Here is a 20,150-nt window from a genome sequence, read left to right as displayed (position 1 = left end):
GTTTTTAATTCAATGTTTGTTACGATGATTTTAAATTAGTGTTTTTGTGTCAATTGTTGTTTTTTTAATTAAAAGCAGAGAAAAAATAACATTGCAATGGTATTTTTGCATGTTTCAAACTTATTTGAACAAAGCAAAAATAAACATGTAAAAATTTTAGTTAATTCGATTAATCGCTCGAATTAACCGAAATTATTTTGATTGGTTAAAAGATTTTGAAAAATAATTCGGTTCAGTTAACGATTAAGATTTTTATGGTTTCGGTTAATGGTAATTCGGTTCAGATATTAATTGAGCTAACTGTTTCACCACCCCCACCCATTGATGAGTAGAATAACATATCTTAGATCCAAGTAGACTCAACTGTCAGTGTCAGAAATTGAAGAAAAAAACTATTTTGATTTTGGTTCGTAGGTTTGTGACGTTTAAAGTTGTTTCATAAACAAAAAATTGAGTTGTAGAAGAGAAGGGAATGAGAGCTTTCAATTGGTGCAAGCAGTATGAACAAAAAAGGTCATACAACAATGATTTTAACAACTTAGTGACTTAAATGAAAACTTTTGAATAATTCTGTGACTATCTTGTAACTTTTTAAAGTTGAGTGACCAAAATGTAAAGTTTACTGACCTTAGTTGTAGTTTAACCTTAACATTTTGTAACAATTGAGATATTTATCTTTTGGGTAAACTATCAAAATAATCATTTTTGTTTGCCTCAAATTACATTCTAGTCACTTATGTTTAAAATGTTACGTTTTAGTCACTTGCATTATCATGTTGTAACATTTTAGTCACTAAGCTGTTAATTATCGTTAACAGTGTAATGGTAAGCTGATGTGGCACATTAAATCATCGTTTCAAATAAAAATTTTAGGTTAAATTATACAATTACCCCCTATATTTTATCATTTTGAGCTTTTTCGTTTGGTTCAGGATTTGAATCTAGTAACGGTTCCAATCCCATAAGCCTTGCAATTATGCTTGGTGGCTACCATTGTTTATTGTTGTCATCCACCTCATCTTCGCATTGGTTTGCAAATAATATGGAGGCATTCGCATGGATCTCGTGGGGCTTAAGGCTTCTTTTGGCATCAACGACAACTCTGCTATCCAGAGAGAGCATCAGAACTTCCTTGAAAAATTTCCATGGCGACCTTGCGCTACCTTCTTTGTACTAAAAAACAGGAAGGGGGAAAGGTGACTTGCTCTGATTACCAGTATGCGTGGGAAGTTCTGATGCCGAATATCGGAGCTCGAATGTAACTAGAGATTGCTTCGAATGGTCTAGTGAAGCTGCTGCTTGACCTTGTGGTTGCTTCTCTAATTCTCTCAATATTGTTGGTGTCTCAACGGTCTTCACTTGCTCCGTTTTCTTTTCACTCACCAGAAACAAATTAAAAAAAGTTGATAAAATAATACAAACCAAAGTAAAAAAGAAAAAGAAGAAGAAGAAAAAATACAGAGATCAAAAAATAAAAGTCAATCGGCGTTTCCACATGAAGGAGGCACTGTAACACCTCTAACCCGTGACCATCGCCGGATTGGGGTTACGAGACATTACCAAACCAAAAGTTTAATTCTAATTTTAATTAATAAATGGTAAAACTAAAAAAAAATGAATCACGCACTATGTTTTTATATATATTTAGCTTAGCAAAATCAAATATAACAATTCAAATAAACCAAATTTGCATGCTTAACAATCAAATTGAATTAGAGGTGATCATGGGCAGGGCGGCCCGACCCAGCCTGACGGCCCGCTCGAAATATGGGAGGGTTAGGGTAAAAATATAGGCCAGAAATATGGGTTTGGGCAAAAAAACGAGGCCCGTTTAGAAAACAGACCGGGCCTCGGGCACCACTTTTTGGCCCGAGCCCGGCTCGAATATAATAAATATATTTTTTAATTTTTAATTTTAAAATATTTTTAAAATACGTTTTTTTATTTTTTATTTTTAAAATAAATTTTCGGTGTTTATTAAAAAATGAGCCGGGCTGGGCCGGGCTCGGGCTTAAGAATTTTTTCCCAAGCCGGATCTAAACAAAATTTTAGGCCCATATTTCGGGCCGAGCAGGACCGGGCCCGGGCCTAGGACACGGGCCGAAATTTTTTTCTGAGGGCCCATGATCACCTCTAAATTGAATACATAGACTAACCATTCAAATATAATAAAGGTGTACATTTTCTCAATTTGAATAAATTAAAATTTCACTATTCTTAGTCAAATATATAATCTTACCATTTCCAAGAAACATTATATATATTCATTAAGATAATACAACACTTAATCAAATTTCATAGTCAACCACACTTTTGAATTAAACATGAAACAAATATAATCTATTTGAAAATACAATATTTCCTTATACCTATTTATTAAATCTCAAAATTCTTATTCAACCTATACATAAATTAATCAAATATAAATACAACTTGAATAACAAATTATATTCTTATACTAATAAATATAATAACTAACATGAATTTAACCCATGACCGAATATGCATAAACTAAAACACCATTTTAATCAAATTTAACAAAAGCTTCAAAACCAAGCATAACTATTAATGAATAAATCATGGTTAAACAAACTGAATGCAAGCATAAAGAAAAATAGGTCATTTCCACTTGGCTACCTATATAGAAACTAATCAAATTCATTAACAAACTCACACACATACAATTTAATATCATTTGATCCATAATCCAAGTACATTCAAACATTTACAAATCTTATAATCAAAATACAAATCCGAATCTATTTGCATCATTTTTAATTACCTATCACAAACTCCTACCATAGCCGAATATACATGGCTTATAATAAAATCATGTGATCAGACTAATTTGTCCTATTTAAAACCGAATGCAAACCCAGGCATAGAAATTTTCTTTACTAAATAATCGAATTGAAGTGGCTAAACTAATACCAATTTGTCTATTGCATTATATGCCTAAAATAAATCTAACATCAAACTAACCAAATTGATCATCCAATACCAATGCATATACGACATATCATTTACCTGTTTAAATACATATAATCGAACTATCTATTTAAATGCATGCGCACAAATGCTCATATTTAAACCACTTCCAAAGTCTATATTTCATTACATTACCATACAAACTAAGCATTTCATTTCCGGTTTATATATATATATATATATATATATATATATATATATATATATATATCACTTAATCCATACCATATTATTACATGCTATAAAATAAATATCAAATTTATAACTATCGGTAATCACATTAATTTATCAAACATATACACATATACTATCATTTAAAATCAACCTCACTAATTAAACATACCATTTGAAATTTCATATCCAAACCACAAATCCAAATCAATACACAATTGAATATGCAAACATTCATTTACTTTATCAATAATACTAAAGTAATTCACCTCGACATCTACAAGTACACTTCTATTTATAAATCATATCATATATTCACTATTTATAAATCATATCATATATTCACTTTACTACTAATTCAAACAAGTCACACGTAACATTCACATATATAATACCATCCATAAAATGCTTAACCATAACCAAAATATGCTTAAACCATAATTCACCCAAAAACGAACACAACAAGCTAATTAAGCCATTTTCGCATGGCTTTAGTATATACACATTCGAATTAAGCAAACTTAAAATCTAATCTATACATGCCATAGCCCCAAATTAAATTTCAACTTATAAGATACCGTAATTAGTCGATAGTTTGATAGGCTTTACTGATGATCCCCAAGCTCGTAACGACTTCAAAATCTATAAATCAAAGATAAACAAACACAAACACATACAACAAGCTATTTAAAGCTTAGTAAGTTGTAAGCATAAATAATATTTAACTAGTAAGAATTAAAGGCACATAGTTTATTATACAAAAATATTATATATTACATATCACACTTTAACCACATATATATAATTTAATAACCGATTATGTCCTTGTAAAATGCATATAAAACTTTTACCTTTAACAATATAGTTATCAACCAAAATCCGAATTATACACATATATACAACGATAATAATACGAAACTTGTACAAACATACTATATATAATTCCAAATGAATAACTTACCTTATTTCCATATATTTATTTAACTAATACATACCTGCACATATATTTCAATTATATAACCGTCTTCCTTTAACATTGCCCGTTGAATCGGTTGAAATTAAATAGGATACGAGAATAGTCGTAAGATTCGTACAATGCCAACGTCCCAAACATGGTCTTACATGTAATCACGGATCGACGCCGCTGTCCCGGACAGGGTCTTACAGAAAACACAAGTCGATGCCAACGTCCCAGATGTGGTCTTACATGAAAACACAAGTTGATGCCAACGTCCCAGACGTGGTCTTACACGAAAACACAAGTCGATGCCAACATCCTAGACGTGGTCTTACACGAAAACACTTATCAGAAAATCCCATGCATTTCTAGGGTTAGTACGGGCTTACAGACATTAATTATCAATTGAATTGAACTCAAATAACTTACCTATTTCAACAAATACAATCGGCCAAGACTTCTAATACATTCAATAATTCCATTTATCACCTATCTACTATATACCAATGAATTGAACAAAATTTAAAAGCTCATCGACTTACCTCAAATTTCGACGAACACAGTCGACTACTCGATTACTTTCAACTTCCCCCTATCCAATTCCGTTTTCTTCGGTTCTTGATCTTGAATCAAGCTTTTACAATGACTAATGAATTATAATTTGTTATTAGTTAACATATATTAACATATTATTAATTTACCTTCTTAACCTTTGTTTCTAAATATTTATACTTTATAATACAAGGTCATTCTTGATCATTATCACTCACTCACTTAATAGTGGGCTTATTACCTATTAAGGACTCCATATTAAAAAGAAATTAGCAATTTAACACTTTACACATTAACTAGCCAATTTTTCATTTTACGCAATTAAGCTCTTTTTCTTTAATTGGCCACTCAAACGATAAAATTAGAACACGAAAATTTCACACAATCAAATTCACACATAATAAACACACGAAATAATATTAAAATATTTTTTGACTCAAATTTGTAGTCCTGAAACTACTATATCCGATTAGGGTCGAAATCGAGCTGTTACATGCACTTAGGGGAGCAAAGGCATTTGCCATAGAGAAGTCAATGACGATCAAAGATCTGAAGGAAGCCAGCCATGCATCCCTTTTGTTTCTCTATTTGCTTCTCAAGATTTTGCTTTGGCACTACACCGTCATCATCTTTCCTTTCTTTTTTTTTTAAGAAAAAAAACTATTCACCCTCGTATTAATAATCCTCTTCTTACTAACAAGTTAATCTTTCTGTTTAGACTTCTTGACAAAAGAATGGAAAATAAGAAGAAAAAGAAGGAAGCTAAAACAACATAAAAGAAAAAAAATTGTTCAAAACGAAAAACATAGGGACCAATTATATAATTTAATCTAAAATTTTCATTTGAAATGATGGTTTAACGTGACAAGTTAGCTTACCATTACACCGTTAAGAGTAATTAATGGCTTAGTGATTAAAATGTTATAACACGATAGCGTAAGTGACTAAAATGTAACATATCAAATATAAATGACTAAAATGTAACCTGAGTCAAACAAAAGTAACTATTTTGGTAGTTTAATCCTTTTTATCTTTTCATTTCAAATTAGTTTAGAAATAATGCCATAAATAAACCCGGGCGAGTTTTTTTTTTTTCCAATTTAAATGGGGGGGGGGTTAAAATGTTATTTTCGATCAAACAATTTGATCAGTTCTATTGAAAATTGAAAAGTTATCCCGGCGACGGCGAGATCAACATTTTTCCGTTTGGTCCTGCGACGGTTTGCGTAACCCTCTTCTCCTTCAGAATCAGAATCTGTGGTACTCGCTTCCAACTCACTGAGTCGACTCACGACTTAAAAAATGAATGAAATGATCTCCGGAGTGGGTGAACCGGTGGTAACGGATGCAACAAAGGGCGGCGGATCCAATGCCGCTCGAATTGCGGAAGTGAAGGCGTGGCTGGCGGCTCAGTTCGATGCCGCCGGGAAAGAAGTCCCTGATTTCGAATACACTCCGCGAAGCATTGCTCATTTGTACAATCTGGCTACCGTCTCGCAGGCAAAGACTCAAGCTGCCAACATTGTTGCCAACGATTTTCGCCAGAAAGCCGCCGAATACCGTTCTCAAGGTCCTAATTTGTTTTTATTTTTCTTTCTAAATTGAATTGAAATTCTCAAATTCAAACAATTTCATCTTGTTCTTCCTAAAATTGAAATCTCTTATAGCTGCTCGAATTAGAGAGATATTGGAGAACGTAGGATTAGCGCAGGAGAGTTTGCCGTCAAATGTGGTTGCATCGGCGCAAGTTCTGGCAAACGTTGCTAATTTGTTGAATATTCGAGACACCGAACTTAGTAGGTGGGTTGCTTTCGATTTACAATTTTGAAAACTTCCGTAATTCATGTTGATTTCCATGTATTATATTTGGAACCTAACGAGGAAGAAAAACAAAATGGATCTAGTTTTCTTGTAGCAATGGGTGATATTTCTTTGAGAAAGACTGGGGTAGATGAGAAGAGGGCTAAAGTGCACAAAGAGTCCAAAACTCTTCTTGAGTATACTCGAAAAGCAATAGCTAGGTTAACCTATTTGAAAAGGTAAGGAATTTGTACGTTTACCACCCTAATTTTAGCCCTTCGTTTGAATCTATTTGATGGTTATTGAGAAGAAATTGATATTTTCATATAGGACATTAGCACAACTAGAAGATGATGTGGCTCCATGTGATGCTCAAATGGAAAATTGGAAGACGAACTTGGGTGTTATGGCATCAAAGGAGCGACAGTACATGCAACAGTTTAACAACTATAAGGTATCCTTTGTATTTTAATTTTCAGGGATGCATTAAGATGCAAAACTAGTTACAGAAATTTAAGCTGTTGGTTCTTCTGAGATGAACATGCTATTTATCAGTTAAAAGGGACAAAAATGGGTGGAAAGAGAAGCTGCCTCTGCCGTAAGTGGATGAAATTTAACTGGATATGCATGGTTTGATTTGAGTGGTAGGGTTAAAGTTTATCAATCATATAGACAGGACATTTCAATGTATAAAATGACTTTTTATTACTATTCGAAATTATAAATAAAATGGATTGAACAGGAGACTTAGAACTTCATATATAGGTAGAGTTGGAATAGAATTATTGTACGGATTCTGTTTTAAAGCTGAAAAAATCATTAGCTGAGGTACTAGTTCATAGTCTTGGACAATTTATCATTAGATCATTTTAGTAGAAGAATCATTTTCCTTGGTGAATATTGCACTTTTGCATATATTGGAATTTAAATAATAAAGTACTGCATATAAAGCTACAAGGATGTACCTATTCTTGTTTTCTCACTCATTGTTAATTTATCAAGATTTTGGCGATCTAATTATCACCTATATGTTGCTTGCATGAATTCTTTCTGCGTTTCATTTATGCTTAATCTTGTTTGACAGGCATTACTGAATCGTGTGGGCTACACACCTGAAATTAATCATGGGGTGTTGGTTGAAATGGCCGAACACAGGAAGGACTTAGAGAAGAAGACCAAACCCATCTTAGATACTTTGAGGAGCTACCAGGACCTACCTCCGGTAATATGTTATCATGGTTGGCATTGGAGCACTATTGTGCTTTGGTGTTAATGTTTTCTATATACATATCAAAATTTCTTCTCCATTATACTTGGTCTTTATTTCCTATATCAGACTCTTTGGTAATGGATCCTCTTGTCTGTTCATCACCCATCATGTCTTCATGTAAAGCTACAAGAGTAAAATAGTAATTGTAAATATATGAGGTTTCTATGGATCTTTGTAGTGAAGCTTCGCATAGTATTTTTGTATATTTCTTTCTCAAGATTGTTTATGGTTTTGATATAAATAAATGAACAGAATTTATATTTGATGTGCATTTAATCTCATCAAACACATAAGTAGACGCACTTTTTCCACGTGTCTTAACATTTTGGTGGTACCCTGCTTGGCACTGCATGTTATGTAAAACTTGCATCCTTATTGACAAGTCATAATATAGGTAACATTGTTAATTCAGATGGTCTATGTTCAAAGTTCAATTTTGGTCTTCATCTTTGTCTAGAATGTTTTGGACTTGGGGCCCTAGTTTCCATATCCTTGTCCTTGCAAGGAGGGAATGTGCTCTAAAGAAGTGCGCAGTGTTACCGTTATTTTATTTTTGTTCGTGCAGGATAAAGCTTTAGCTGCCTTAGCAATTGAGGACAAGAAAAGGCAGTATGCTGCTGCTGAAAAATACCTGGAAGATGTGTTGCAATCAGCCCTTGCTACGTCAGATTGATTGGCTTACAATAGAATTTACTTTCTTCTGAACAACGTGCTGATTTTTTATTAGTGAACTTCTGGAAGGGTGAGTTTGCCCCGGTGATCGAAACCAAAAGACAGTGTGATGTTGCAGACAGCTATTCAGATTTATGAGATTCAAGTTGTAACGTGTTATAGTATTAATTTGAAGTTGGTATGTACGCTATGTGTGCTTATGCATGCACGTTGTAATGTTATCGTCTTAAGCTCCTGCTCTTTCCCCTTTGTCATCAACTTTTGCAAATTGCTGTAAAAGTATATGTTCGATATGGTTAGCTCCTGTTGACTGTCTTTTTCCTATTTAAGATGTTGCTCTGCTCCCTTTCTGTCTTTTTGTTTTTTTTTACTTTGTTCTTAGTGACCCCCTTTGAAGCACTGCCATTTGGCATTGTTCGTAAACTATTTTGCAGGCCAACAACACCAATTCGGGCTATGGTTTCTTTAACCAGTTTGAGGGATGACTAAACTCGGTTGACTTTGAGGTCGTATTTGTATTTTCAGGCTTACCATGGCAAATGAATTCAATTTGGATTAGCAACTTCCCTAGTCTCTCTTGTTCGAAGAGAAGTTTACTTTACATTAGATTCGATCATTTTGAATCCGATACAAATATATTTAACATCATAACAGGTTTAGTAATTTTTATTGTATTTATCTTTACATAACTAACACGTAATACAACACACATGTACAAATTATCAGGTTTAATTTTGAGGCAGATTGATTCATGTTCTTATAAACGTTATCGAGGACCCTTTCTACTAGAAATCCCTTCTCAATGATACATATTTCCATCAAAAGAAAAAGCTTAGTAGCAAAAATACCGAAATTTACTTCTTTTCCCAAATTCCCATCTCCTTAATAGCAAAATTCACCATCTAGTTCCTTTTTTACGTCTCCATTTCACAGATCATGTTAATATCATCCAACATGAAAGATACAGCTGAAATTCAGTCTAATAGCTGAAAGCTACACAACTAATTACACAAAATGGAGGTCCGCATAAAATATCTTCTAAGTATAGCAACTTCAAAAACAAGTTAAGATCTATCATAAACAACAAAACCTAGGCCTCCAGCAAGTTAACTTTCCAAAATATATGAAAAGGTCCTTAGATTCCCTTGGTATACCATATCTCTACTTCCTACGAGTTCTCAGCAAGTGCCTTATCGATTGCCTCTGCATGATCGCATAGAACATTCCACTGCACCAGAACAAAATCAGAAAGTCAAATGTACCCACCCATCACTATCATGATATTAGGTAGAGTAACTTTGTAATTCATACCTGGTCCAGACTTAGAGAAATACCTAGGAGAATAAGAAAATGTTAGTTCATGAATATTGACAATGACAATGGAAAAAAGAAAGATGGAAACTCTTAAGTTTCAGAAGCTAAAATCCCCAAATCCTGTTATGCATCGACATCGTGACTACCAGCGTAGCACCAAATAAGAATGAAGACAGAGAGAGAGAGGTCAAACTTTTCCAAGTAATTTCCCAACCCAAATATTCTCTGGGCAGTCTATAACATTTTCAACTAAAGGTTTTCACAAATAACAGATTCACAATTTTGACAAGTCCATTTGTGTTTGTTGACATTCAACAACAGTAAGGAAACAAACCCAATAATCAAATTAATACTAAAAAGTAAAAACAACGGTTTAATCTCAACCTAAAATATCATGTGTGATTTGGGGTAAGCAGCATTGGCATGCCTTTTTGCTAAGTAGTAGAGCGAATCAACTATACTGCCTCTTACCTCTTTGAGTAACGCACCTTTGATCCTTTTCAGGCAAGCTCAGTTTAAGGTAAAAAGGGTTAAAAAGTCCCCTCTAACTTAAGACTTAAGGGGCCCCTTGCTTAATTTTATTATAGCTTTTCTTCTAATAGTGAGAAAATGACAACATAACACTGCTGAATAAATGAAACAAAATATTCATGCTCAAAAATGTGTTGCAGATGGAAGTGTATGAAACATTAAACTTCAAAGTATGAACTTCAGTATGCTTAATGTTTAAAACTTACAAAAGAAAAAAAGTTATGCAAGTAATGAACACAAGACAATAAGCAACGGATAACAAACAGAATACTGCGTTTTTAATCCAACTTCAACCCACTGGTAATAGGTAAAAAGATCCAAACCTAAATGAAAGTTATAACCAATCAAACTTAACAACAACATTTAACTCTCCCCTTCACTAGGCCTATACTGAAAAAAAAAACAAGTTTGCAGGAAAGCGGGTATGAAATGAATAAAGCAATATGAAACCTTCTTTCTCAGTTAAACTTTGTTGTACATATTAGAGATTAAGTCAAACTTCATGTTTAAACTTAAAGAGGAAAAAAATAGCACAGGCTTGACATCATAAACTTTGGAAATAAAACAAAGAGAAAAAGTACCTTTCTTGCCAGGCAACTGTTTACCATCCTTGACATAAAATTCACGAATATCAACCCAAATCTTGCCATTCCAGTTCCTCACTGAAACTCTCCTATTCTTGGATATCTGCAGCCCACAACAAAAAGAATTCCACATTTCATAAACTTTGTTCAATATATAATAAAGAGAGAGAGAGAGAGAGAGAGAGAGAGAGAGAGAGAGAGAGAAACCCTAAGGCGCAAAGCCCTAGAATGGCATATTTTGGGGAAAATTTTGAGGCGTGAAATAGAATATGGAGAAACAGCGGGCGTCAGTGGAGAGGAACCTCGCAGACGACGACATCGTCGGAATCGTCAGAGTCGACTGCAGAAGAAATCTTGGAGACTTTATTAGGAGGCGCGTGATCCTCGTTCTCGTCGGAAGCGAGACCCTCTCCATCCTTTCTCTTCCCTCTAAACGACATTCCCTCCAACTCTCTCTGTCTTCGCAATTTGTGAGCTTTTTTTTTCTAGTAAACTTCCCTTTCCCCCGGGCTTTTAATCTGCTTTTAAACTTGCCAAAAACGTTTTTTTCTAATAAAAAAATTTCTCTTTTATTTAAATGACATAGATTTACATTTTAAAAAATGAAATAAATTTAATTAAAAATACATAATAGGTAGGGTAAATTTTATTGAGGAACTGAATTTGAAGTTAATGTGAATTTAGTATTTGAATATTTTTATTAAATTTAATTAAAATTGTCATAAATAAATATAATTTAATAATTCAGTGTAAAACTAATATGATTTTAATTTTATATACAATTGATAATTTAGTAATCCAACCGTTAAATTTATCTAAAAATTACATTTGTCATACATGTAAAATTTTAAATCAATTCAATATTTCTATCATATTGATTTAAATTATTATCTATATTAGCATATATTTTACGGTTGAAATTTTTCACATAAAATAAATAGTTTAAAAAATGCTTCATACTCAACATGCATAATCTGTTACAATGATAGAATTGTTAAAACATTAATTGTAAAAAAAATTATGAACTGTCAAATCATGTTAATTTTACATTAGTATAAGTGAAAATCTCCCATGAAAGGAAGAGAAATTAAGCAGATGTGGGGGAAGGGGAAAAGGGTGGTTTTTTAAAAAATGGTTCCTTTTCTAGCCATTGTTCCTTCTGGCAATTTTTATTTTGAAACACTTTTAATTATTAAATTCTGATATTCAATAGGTAATATTATTTAAATTGGATATAAATTCTGAAAATAATATTGAAATCTAATATGGATAATAAATTTAATGCTAAATCAAATTAATTTAGGTCGAATCAATTAAAATTTTAAAAATTTACAAGTCACTTTGAATTTTATTTATTTTGAATTTTAATCATTCGGGCTTATTAATATTTTTTTTGATCAAATCATTTTAAGTTTGTACCATTTCGGATTATCATTTGAATTCAAATCATTTCATGACATTTGTTCTTTAAATTATTTATGCGGGCAAAACGAAAATTACAAATCTTCTACTTGTTCTAATATTTTTGACAATTTTAATTAAAAACATTATATTCTTCTGCGTTGGGACGCTCTTAGCTGCAAGAGCTCAAACATGCCTAGTTGCCTACATTTGGCCCCTTAACTGAAGTGATAACACTTACATAATGGTGAACCACAAATCAGCCAAGAACTTAATATAGATCATTTGTTACCTTTCTCCCACTTCAAAATTACTACAAGTTTACATACTCGAGAGATTTAATCCAATACTTGAAACTTTTAGTCAACCGCAGATAAAGTATCTTCTACAGCCAAGTTTAACTACAGAAAATGTAAGTCAATCCATCACCTCATTATGTATAGTCAATCAAGCAAGATGCACAACTACCTCCAGCAGCTGCATCAGCACTAAAGACAATGCCAAAGCCATCCAGTAATACAGACTATGGTCGGACATGTATATATACGTATGCATCAGAAGAAGAAGTAGCTCAGTTAATCATGGAATGAGATCAAGACCTACAAATATAGATAATTATAATAATTTAATTTCACTGTGAATAGGAATTGGTTATATAAGAAGAGGCACAACACACATGCTAACCACCTCAATATATAAAATTTAATTACTTTAACTACTTATTGTGACAACTGACAAAAAAAGAGATCAAGTCCTCGTATGTTGTTGAAATTTGGAGATACAATTGCTTACCTCGGGTTGAACTGGATAAACAGGAAGATTAAGATCTGGCAGTTCACCAAATGCTGCCCTCCTCTCCCTCTGTTCTACTTTGGCGGAAATTCCTTCCTCATTCTCATCAACCATCAGCTCGCTCAACGGAGACTCAAGTTGTTTACTATAATTTTTTTCCAGATAATTCTGGTGTGTTGCTAAAGAGTTTGTATAATTTCCTATATTGCTAGGGTGGATGATTACATTGTTATAGCTATCAGTATCCTTTGAATTTTGTGGAGATATAGAAGCATCATCATCATTTGAGATTCCAGTTTGTGACGAGTGCTCAGACTTAGTTCCAATGTTAGCAGGTTTCTTAATCGAAGATCTTACAGAAGAATTCAACATTTTATGCAATTTCTGATCATGTTGACTAATATCAGCTAAGTTCTGCAAGAGAACGGAAGATTCTTCTTGAAGCAAAGAGTTGGTAGCAGCAAAATTTAGCCTCCCCTGTTCCACTTTCACATGTTTACTTGGTAGATGACCATCAACTTTCTCTCCTTGAGATTTGGCCATATCTTTAGTCCGTTTTCTTGATTGTTGAGCCACTGATAATACAGGTTCGTTTCTGGGCCAAAACAATATATCATTAAAAAGGAGTAAAACTGAGGTTCAACTTAAATTATTTTTCTCAACAAAAAGTAAGACATAATCAGCAACCAAAAAAAAGTATGCTCCATAAATCAGTGATTATATGCTCAATATAATAGCTCATATTTAAAAAAACTAAATTTATGCTTCTAAGACCTCCTGGTTTAAGTGGAACAAATACAGATATAATGTTACTCCTAAAAGGAAAAAGGGTTTTAAGTGCAGAAGAGAAAAGCATGTGCCGCAGGCACAGAAACAACAACAATAACAAATGCAAAAAATCTTTTTGTTACATCTTAAGCATTAAATTCTTTTTTTTAGTAACTAATAGTGAACAGGGTGTTGGCAAAAGAAGGTTCAAGACTCTTCCGCAATGTCCCTATAACATTTCACGTTTTTGAAGTAATTGCTAACAACGATACTCAGTTAGAACCATTACATGTTATATATGACATCTCCCCCATATTAGGTCCCAAATGGGCATGCATGTAAATTTAATCTTCCTTCAGGATCTATATTGTCGGTTTTTTACCTAGCTCCATGAAATGCCAAGGCTCCTTTCAGTACCATGGCCTTTGCTCATATTTTGTAATTCTGGACAACTAAATTACGACATAAGAGCACCTATATTGCAAAAAACAGCACTGATAGTATGGAATTTCATGTTCAAAATCAAGCCACCAGAATGCAAAATTTGACTTAAATTCAATCTCAAAACAGAACCAATATGCAAGTCCAAAAATTCCACGTCATACATACTTGGAAAGCTTGATGAGTCTAGATCATCAAACCGTTCATGAAATGGAGTTTACTAGGAGTGACAGGTTTGACCAAAATCTCATTCTTTAAAACAATCTACAGAAGATTCTATATACAAACGTATGCCTAGTTTAGCCTTTATGGGAGTATATTCTTGTTAATGTCGTTAAATGCTAAATAAAGAAAATGAAGAAAGCAACTACTACAGACACTAAATGTATCTTTCAATGACTAAGCATGCTACTAAAATTAACAGTTATTTCGTCTTTGAAATTACATGACTTAAAATTCGAACCAAAAGACATGACTTCGTAATTATGGCTAAGAAAACCAATAATAACTAATTATTATTTTTTAAATCTTTTGGATTGATTGATAAAAGGAAGCTTTCACAATGGTATATCATTTATCAAATATGCATTAGATTAGAAAATCCATAAAGTTAGTTTGCCAGGATCTTCCCGACAGCCAAGACATAAAAAGCATACAAAGAAGAAGACTTCAAAGAGGGAAAAAATCAAATGAATTCCAATTTCTCTTAGTTTACAAGTAATCCATTCTGTTCACTATTGGTATGTTATTTATCGAATATAATTTAGATTAGGGAAAAAAGAGAGAAAAATTATTGTTTTCCTGGATTACCGGCAGACAAGACGTGAAAAGATACGAGGCAGAATAATAGAGGGAAAAACTCACATGCATTCCAATTTCTCAGAGTTTACAAGTAGTCCATTCTGTTTAACTGTAGACTTGCTGTCTTGAAAACATTCATCCTACATAACAATAGACAAATGAACATAGTGATCAATTAAAGATTTCAGATATCTTAAGAATAGATGAAAAAGTACCACTGCAAGATATGATTGAATAATACTAGCAAAACAACAAACAAGAGAAGCCAAATTGAAATATAACAAAGTATTTGACCTACAGTTTGCTGGATGAGCTGTTAATTAACAGAAATAAAAGTACTTGCATCTCAAAGAACAATAAGTTTACCTAAAACATGTTGTTCCAAGCCTATCCATAAGCAAACCCAAAATTATTGATGCAGTGCCGGATAAATTACAATATAAGAAAGACCCAATTAACGAAAAACAATGTTACCAGAATTACTAATCACATTCCATACCTGCAAAGTTAATTTCAGTTAAAGAAAAAAAAAAGCAAAAATTCTCACCATAGAATCTTCGGTCTTCGGCGCAGTCAAAGGAGGAGACGCGTTTTGAGCATCTTTGACTAGCCTCTTCCAAGAAACAATCGTGGTCTCACCGGGCCTGAGCTCAATGGCGAACCTTTGCCTGCTAGCAAACAACCAAGAGGGTGAATCAGCTGAAACCCTCGAAGAGGTTTCCCCACCATTACCGATCCTTTTATCACTTTCTTCCATGAGGGACCGGCTCTTGAAAGTAGTCGTTTTCTATCGATTTAGAGTTCGAGAATTTAACGCCATCGATAATCAAAAAGATGAAAAGTGATCTGTCGCGTGTTGGAGAGTGTTTTACGCTGTTGAAGTCACGTGATCAAAGAAATCTGTTGAATTTTATTTCAATAAGCATTTTGCTGATTGGGAAGAGGAAAAAATATCTACATTGGTTATTGAATTTTAAAGTTTATGAGGTTGAAAAGAAAATCTTAGGAAAAAATTGGAAGACCGGTAGGGGCAGCGACAGTTACCGGGCACAACACCACCTAATTTTGGGTTCGTCGAGAACAGGAGTTGTTCATGGATCGGTAGAAGGGATTAAGAAAAAAAAAGAAAGGGTAAACTACACGGACAATTACTCGCCCTTGTGTTTCCATTTTGGTCCTCACTATAAAAGTTTTCAATTTAATCCTTAATTTTTTTAACTATGATAAATCATTAATCGAAGTCCTTCAGCGGACACAGTCAAACCATCTATCTCGGATATTGAAGTTCATTCATTTCTCTAGTTAGAAACTGAGACTAAAAAAGTCCTCAACTCCGATCGAAGATTTGATCTTCTCAGTAGGACTTTCTCCATTCATGGTGGAGAAGATAAAATTGTCTAGAAATTTGATTATAACGGACTTTCTCTGTGGAGAATGTGTATGCCCTTAATCATCGGTCGATATCTAATGGCTCTCACTCTATTCCTCATGAAGTTTGGCACACAACTTGTGCCTCTCAAACTTCCTTATAAAATCATCATTTTTCTTTAAAAAAAAAAAATGCAATAATTACCTTCCAATTAAAGATCTTCTCTCGAGAAGATCACCTCTCAATGATAATATTTGTTTTTTTATGCAAAACTAATAGAGAATCTGTTGAACATCTTTTCTTTGATTATAATTTTGTTAGGGCTGTTCAGTTTGGTTCTTCATTTGTTAACGGATCAAATTACTTCTGCATTTTTTCGTTATCTAACCGGTTTCTCAATTGACTCCAATTAAATAATACTAGTACCTATGAATAAGCAGATTATGTGGTGTCATTGCTTGCACTCTTTGTATCATTTGTAAATCAAGAAATGAACTCATCGGTTGGAATGCCAACCTCGCCCCATGTGTTGTAGTCGAAAGGATCCATGATCTACACCTTTCTATTCTCAACGCTTACTCTCTTTGACTCTATTCAAATATCTCTTTAAGGAATTTGATATTTGGGTGCGATTTAAGGGCTATTAACTACCTAGACTCTTTCATTTTGCATTGTTCATAAAAACCAAATGAATATGACAGGTGAAACTGCAATTGCCTGGGATCATAGAGGCTCTCAATTTTTGTTCATCCGAAGCTTTGGATTTGCAAGCAAGCTCTAAGTCAGGCTCCTTATCCTTCACTCTATTATTTTAATCTTTAAAACTCACAAAATTGCTTTTTATAACCTCTTTGGAAATGATAAAAAAATGATAAAATATCATCTTCAAATGCACAAAGGTACGATGAAAACTCCAACCAACACTTGAAGATATATAAGGCAACTCTCTAACATGTCACCATTCAACATCAACTGTTGAGCGATAATTCGCTATGCAAAGAAGGGATTTTTTGCTTATATAATATAAAATAAAATAAAAAATACTGAAATAGCATGTTTCAAAAATTATGTATCAAAATGGTACATTCAAAGGGGGAGGGTGGTGCATAGGCGGCACCACCCTAACATTCTGACAGCATTCTGTTAAAAAAATATATTTTAGTAGTGGTGCCAAAGTGATAGGCGGCACCACTTTTTCTTTTTTAGTTTGTAAGCAGATAATTATGTATCCAAATGAGTAATTATGTGAAATTTTTTAATGATATTTTTTCACATGTTTTATTATTTTTACAAATTTTAAATATAATTTAAAAATAAATGGTAGAATTAAAAAATTACCATTAATGTATTAAATAATTATCATATTTAAATTATTTATTTTTATTAATTGAGTTAGATGGGAGAGGGGGGAAATACCACTGGTGCCGCCTATCAGGTAGGCACCATACCCCTGTACCCTTAAGTGGTGTTGCCTATCACTTTGGCACCACTACTATTTTTTTTTTACCAGAATGCTGTCAGAATACTAGGATGGTGCCACCTATGCACCACCCTCCAATGTACCATTTTAGCACATAATTTTTGGAACATGTCATTTCAGTATTTTTTTTAATATTATATAGATAAAAAACCGTAAAGAAGCCAAACAAAGGGCAACATATGCCTCAAAAACTTTTATTTGTTTTCCATGAAATAACCTTTCTTGCTCTTGTACCCCAAAAAAAAGTCTCTAATATCTATATATTTTATCAATTAAATTTTAATCATAAAATATATTAACAAATTTATTTCTCAACATTTATCCAATCTATGCTTTAAGTATCGATTTTGAATTAAAAAAATGAATTCCAGAAAAAAGAAATTTAAAATGTATTTTTATAAAAATACATAAAAAATAACAAATATATAAATATTAGTAAGATTAATTTTAAAATATTTAATGATTATTTTAATAACCTATAAACCTTATTTTTCATTTATTTTAATAGTTATTAGCTTTTTTCTCTCACAAATTCTTTCCCCCACCCAAATGTTCAAAATTTCCAAAACTCGGTCATTCTCCATCGTGGGAGTCGTTGTCAGTCGCCACCCCTACCATCAAATGATATGATCTTGATCTCATTTTTATTTCAAAATATTTTTATATATCGTCCTACATGACCATAGATTTAGAAGTTCACAAAAAAAATCCTTCTGATCGCCATTCTTTTGGAGTTAGCTTCAAGCTGTGTTTCTCTCTTCGTTCTACTTTTCCTCCGCCATAAAATTCCAGTTTAAAAGCCCTCTATAAGTGTCTCAAACCACTGAAACATGAGGAGAGAGAGAGTTTTGACAAAAAAAAACACTGAAAGTTACTTAATGAGGTTTAATGGGGGGTTTTTGTGGTTTTTATTTCGTGATTTCATATGTGATCTTTTTTAGTTTTTTTTTAGGATATTTGAAGTCATTTTATTAATGAAATTGTAAAATGGAAAACTTTCTCTAAATTTTTTTCATGTTTCTAAAAATAAAATGTGTTGACATGCGTAAATTACAAAACAATTTTATATTTAAATGCTTTGATAATATATGAGTATGTTATTGTTTATGAATTAGATTATATAACTTTGTAAAAATAAAATTAGATTAACTTATTATTTCACTCATGCCTTGGATCACTTATTCAGTGGAGAGAGTATCAAATATTACCTCTTTCATAAATAAATTCGTATTTAATATGGGTCGTAATAGCTTATTACAAACAATCAAACAATTATTTAGTGATGAGCCCGCTTAATTGGGCTGTAATGTATTGCTAATTCCTTTCAGCCAAACAAGTTGTTGAAATTACAATCGTGCATGAAGTTATGAAAAGTTCATCAACCTAAAACTTTCATCCAAAATAAAGACCAACTTGCATTACACCTGTTCAAACTTACCAGCAACAACATGAACAATAGACTTGATGGGCCATTGAAACTAGCTCAAATCCAACTTCTTTAAACAAGTCCAAGCTTGATCGTAAGGAGCAATAACAAAACCATTCTTTGAGAATAGATGCACCATTAACATAATGAAAATGAAAGTTGTCATTGTCGGCAACAATCTTTAAGTTGTTGCTAAATGGGAACAAAACTTGAAAGCAAACCAAGTGGATTAAGGCTTAGTTTGGATAGGCGGTGTATTTACTTACGATTAGTGTAAAAACAGCGGTGGCAGTGAGATTAGATATTGTAGCGATATTGTAGCGTGAAACAAAAAGTAAACTAGACGCGCTGCACTGCACCCAATTACCCATTCAAATCCCACCTAAATAGCTTACTCAATATTAAAAACGATGCTCTCCTTAAAGTTAAAAATAAATAGGAAAAGTGGAGCAACTCGAATACTTTTTTCAAATTGATTCTAATTTTGATATTGAAAGACATAACTTATTGAACGATTAAATTCAAATTATACTTACTTTATACATGAACCGTCTTGCACTAACATCCACTCAAAAGGGTCATTGCGCCGTTCTAACTCCGCAGTAATTACCTATCAAGGTTGTTTGGCTTTATGCAACATGTGACAACCTTTCAAGGCATTGTCCGTCCTTTTGACCTCATTGCAATACCTTTATTCCTACATGCTCTACCTTTGTTGATCTTCAAGGATCTCAATCAATACATTGCATTAGGTCTTCTATTATGGTTTATTCCATAGGAAATTGTTTGATTTTGATCATTTGATTTCCTAGCATGCAATGCTTCTTCTTCT

General features: G+C 32.8%; 3 protein-coding genes across 4 annotated transcripts; 1 reads left to right on the top strand and 2 right to left on the bottom strand.

Moving 5' to 3' along the window:
- The first annotated feature begins 5,776 nt into the window (after positions 1-5,776).
- LOC105802334 (AUGMIN subunit 1) lies at positions 5,777-8,765 on the top strand. Its single transcript, XM_012633910.2, has 6 exons — positions 5,777-6,239; positions 6,337-6,469; positions 6,574-6,708; positions 6,800-6,923; positions 7,554-7,691; positions 8,305-8,765. Exons 1-6 carry the CDS (start codon positions 5,972-5,974, stop codon positions 8,410-8,412), a joined length of 906 nt encoding a protein of 301 aa, XP_012489364.1. The 5' UTR covers positions 5,777-5,971; the 3' UTR covers positions 8,413-8,765.
- Positions 8,766-9,293: 528 nt separating this feature from the next.
- LOC105802335 (RNA polymerase II transcriptional coactivator KIWI) lies at positions 9,294-11,348 on the bottom strand. The gene is made up of 4 exons (XM_012633911.2): positions 11,143-11,348; positions 10,838-10,943; positions 9,723-9,745; positions 9,294-9,639 (listed from the first exon to the last, which is right to left on the bottom strand). Exons 1-4 carry the CDS (start codon positions 11,278-11,280, stop codon positions 9,580-9,582), a joined length of 327 nt encoding a protein of 108 aa, XP_012489365.1. The 5' UTR covers positions 11,281-11,348; the 3' UTR covers positions 9,294-9,579.
- A 1,141-nt stretch (positions 11,349-12,489) lies between these two features.
- Positions 12,490-16,166, bottom strand: LOC105802336 (uncharacterized). 2 transcript variants are annotated; one of them, XM_012633913.2, is made up of 4 exons: positions 15,591-16,164; positions 15,107-15,183; positions 13,034-13,628; positions 12,490-12,840 (listed from the first exon to the last, which is right to left on the bottom strand). In XM_012633913.2, the coding sequence occupies exons 1-4, from the start codon at positions 15,798-15,800 to the stop codon at positions 12,817-12,819; spliced, it is 906 nt and encodes a 301-aa protein (XP_012489367.1). In that variant the 5' UTR covers positions 15,801-16,164; the 3' UTR covers positions 12,490-12,816. The 2 variants fall into 2 exon arrangements, with proteins under 2 accessions (XP_012489367.1, XP_012489366.1); XM_012633912.2 differs by lacking the exon at positions 12,490-12,840 and having other exon boundaries at positions 12,848-13,628; positions 15,591-16,166.
- Between the last annotated feature and the right edge of the window lie 3,984 nt (positions 16,167-20,150).

The sequence above is a fragment of the Gossypium raimondii genome, chromosome 11, assembly GCF_025698545.1.
Source record: "Gossypium raimondii isolate GPD5lz chromosome 11, ASM2569854v1, whole genome shotgun sequence".
NCBI classification, from domain to species: domain Eukaryota; kingdom Viridiplantae; phylum Streptophyta; class Magnoliopsida; order Malvales; family Malvaceae; genus Gossypium; species Gossypium raimondii.
The sequence above is the reverse complement of the archived record's forward strand: the minus strand, read 5'-3'. Positions and strand labels throughout refer to the sequence as shown.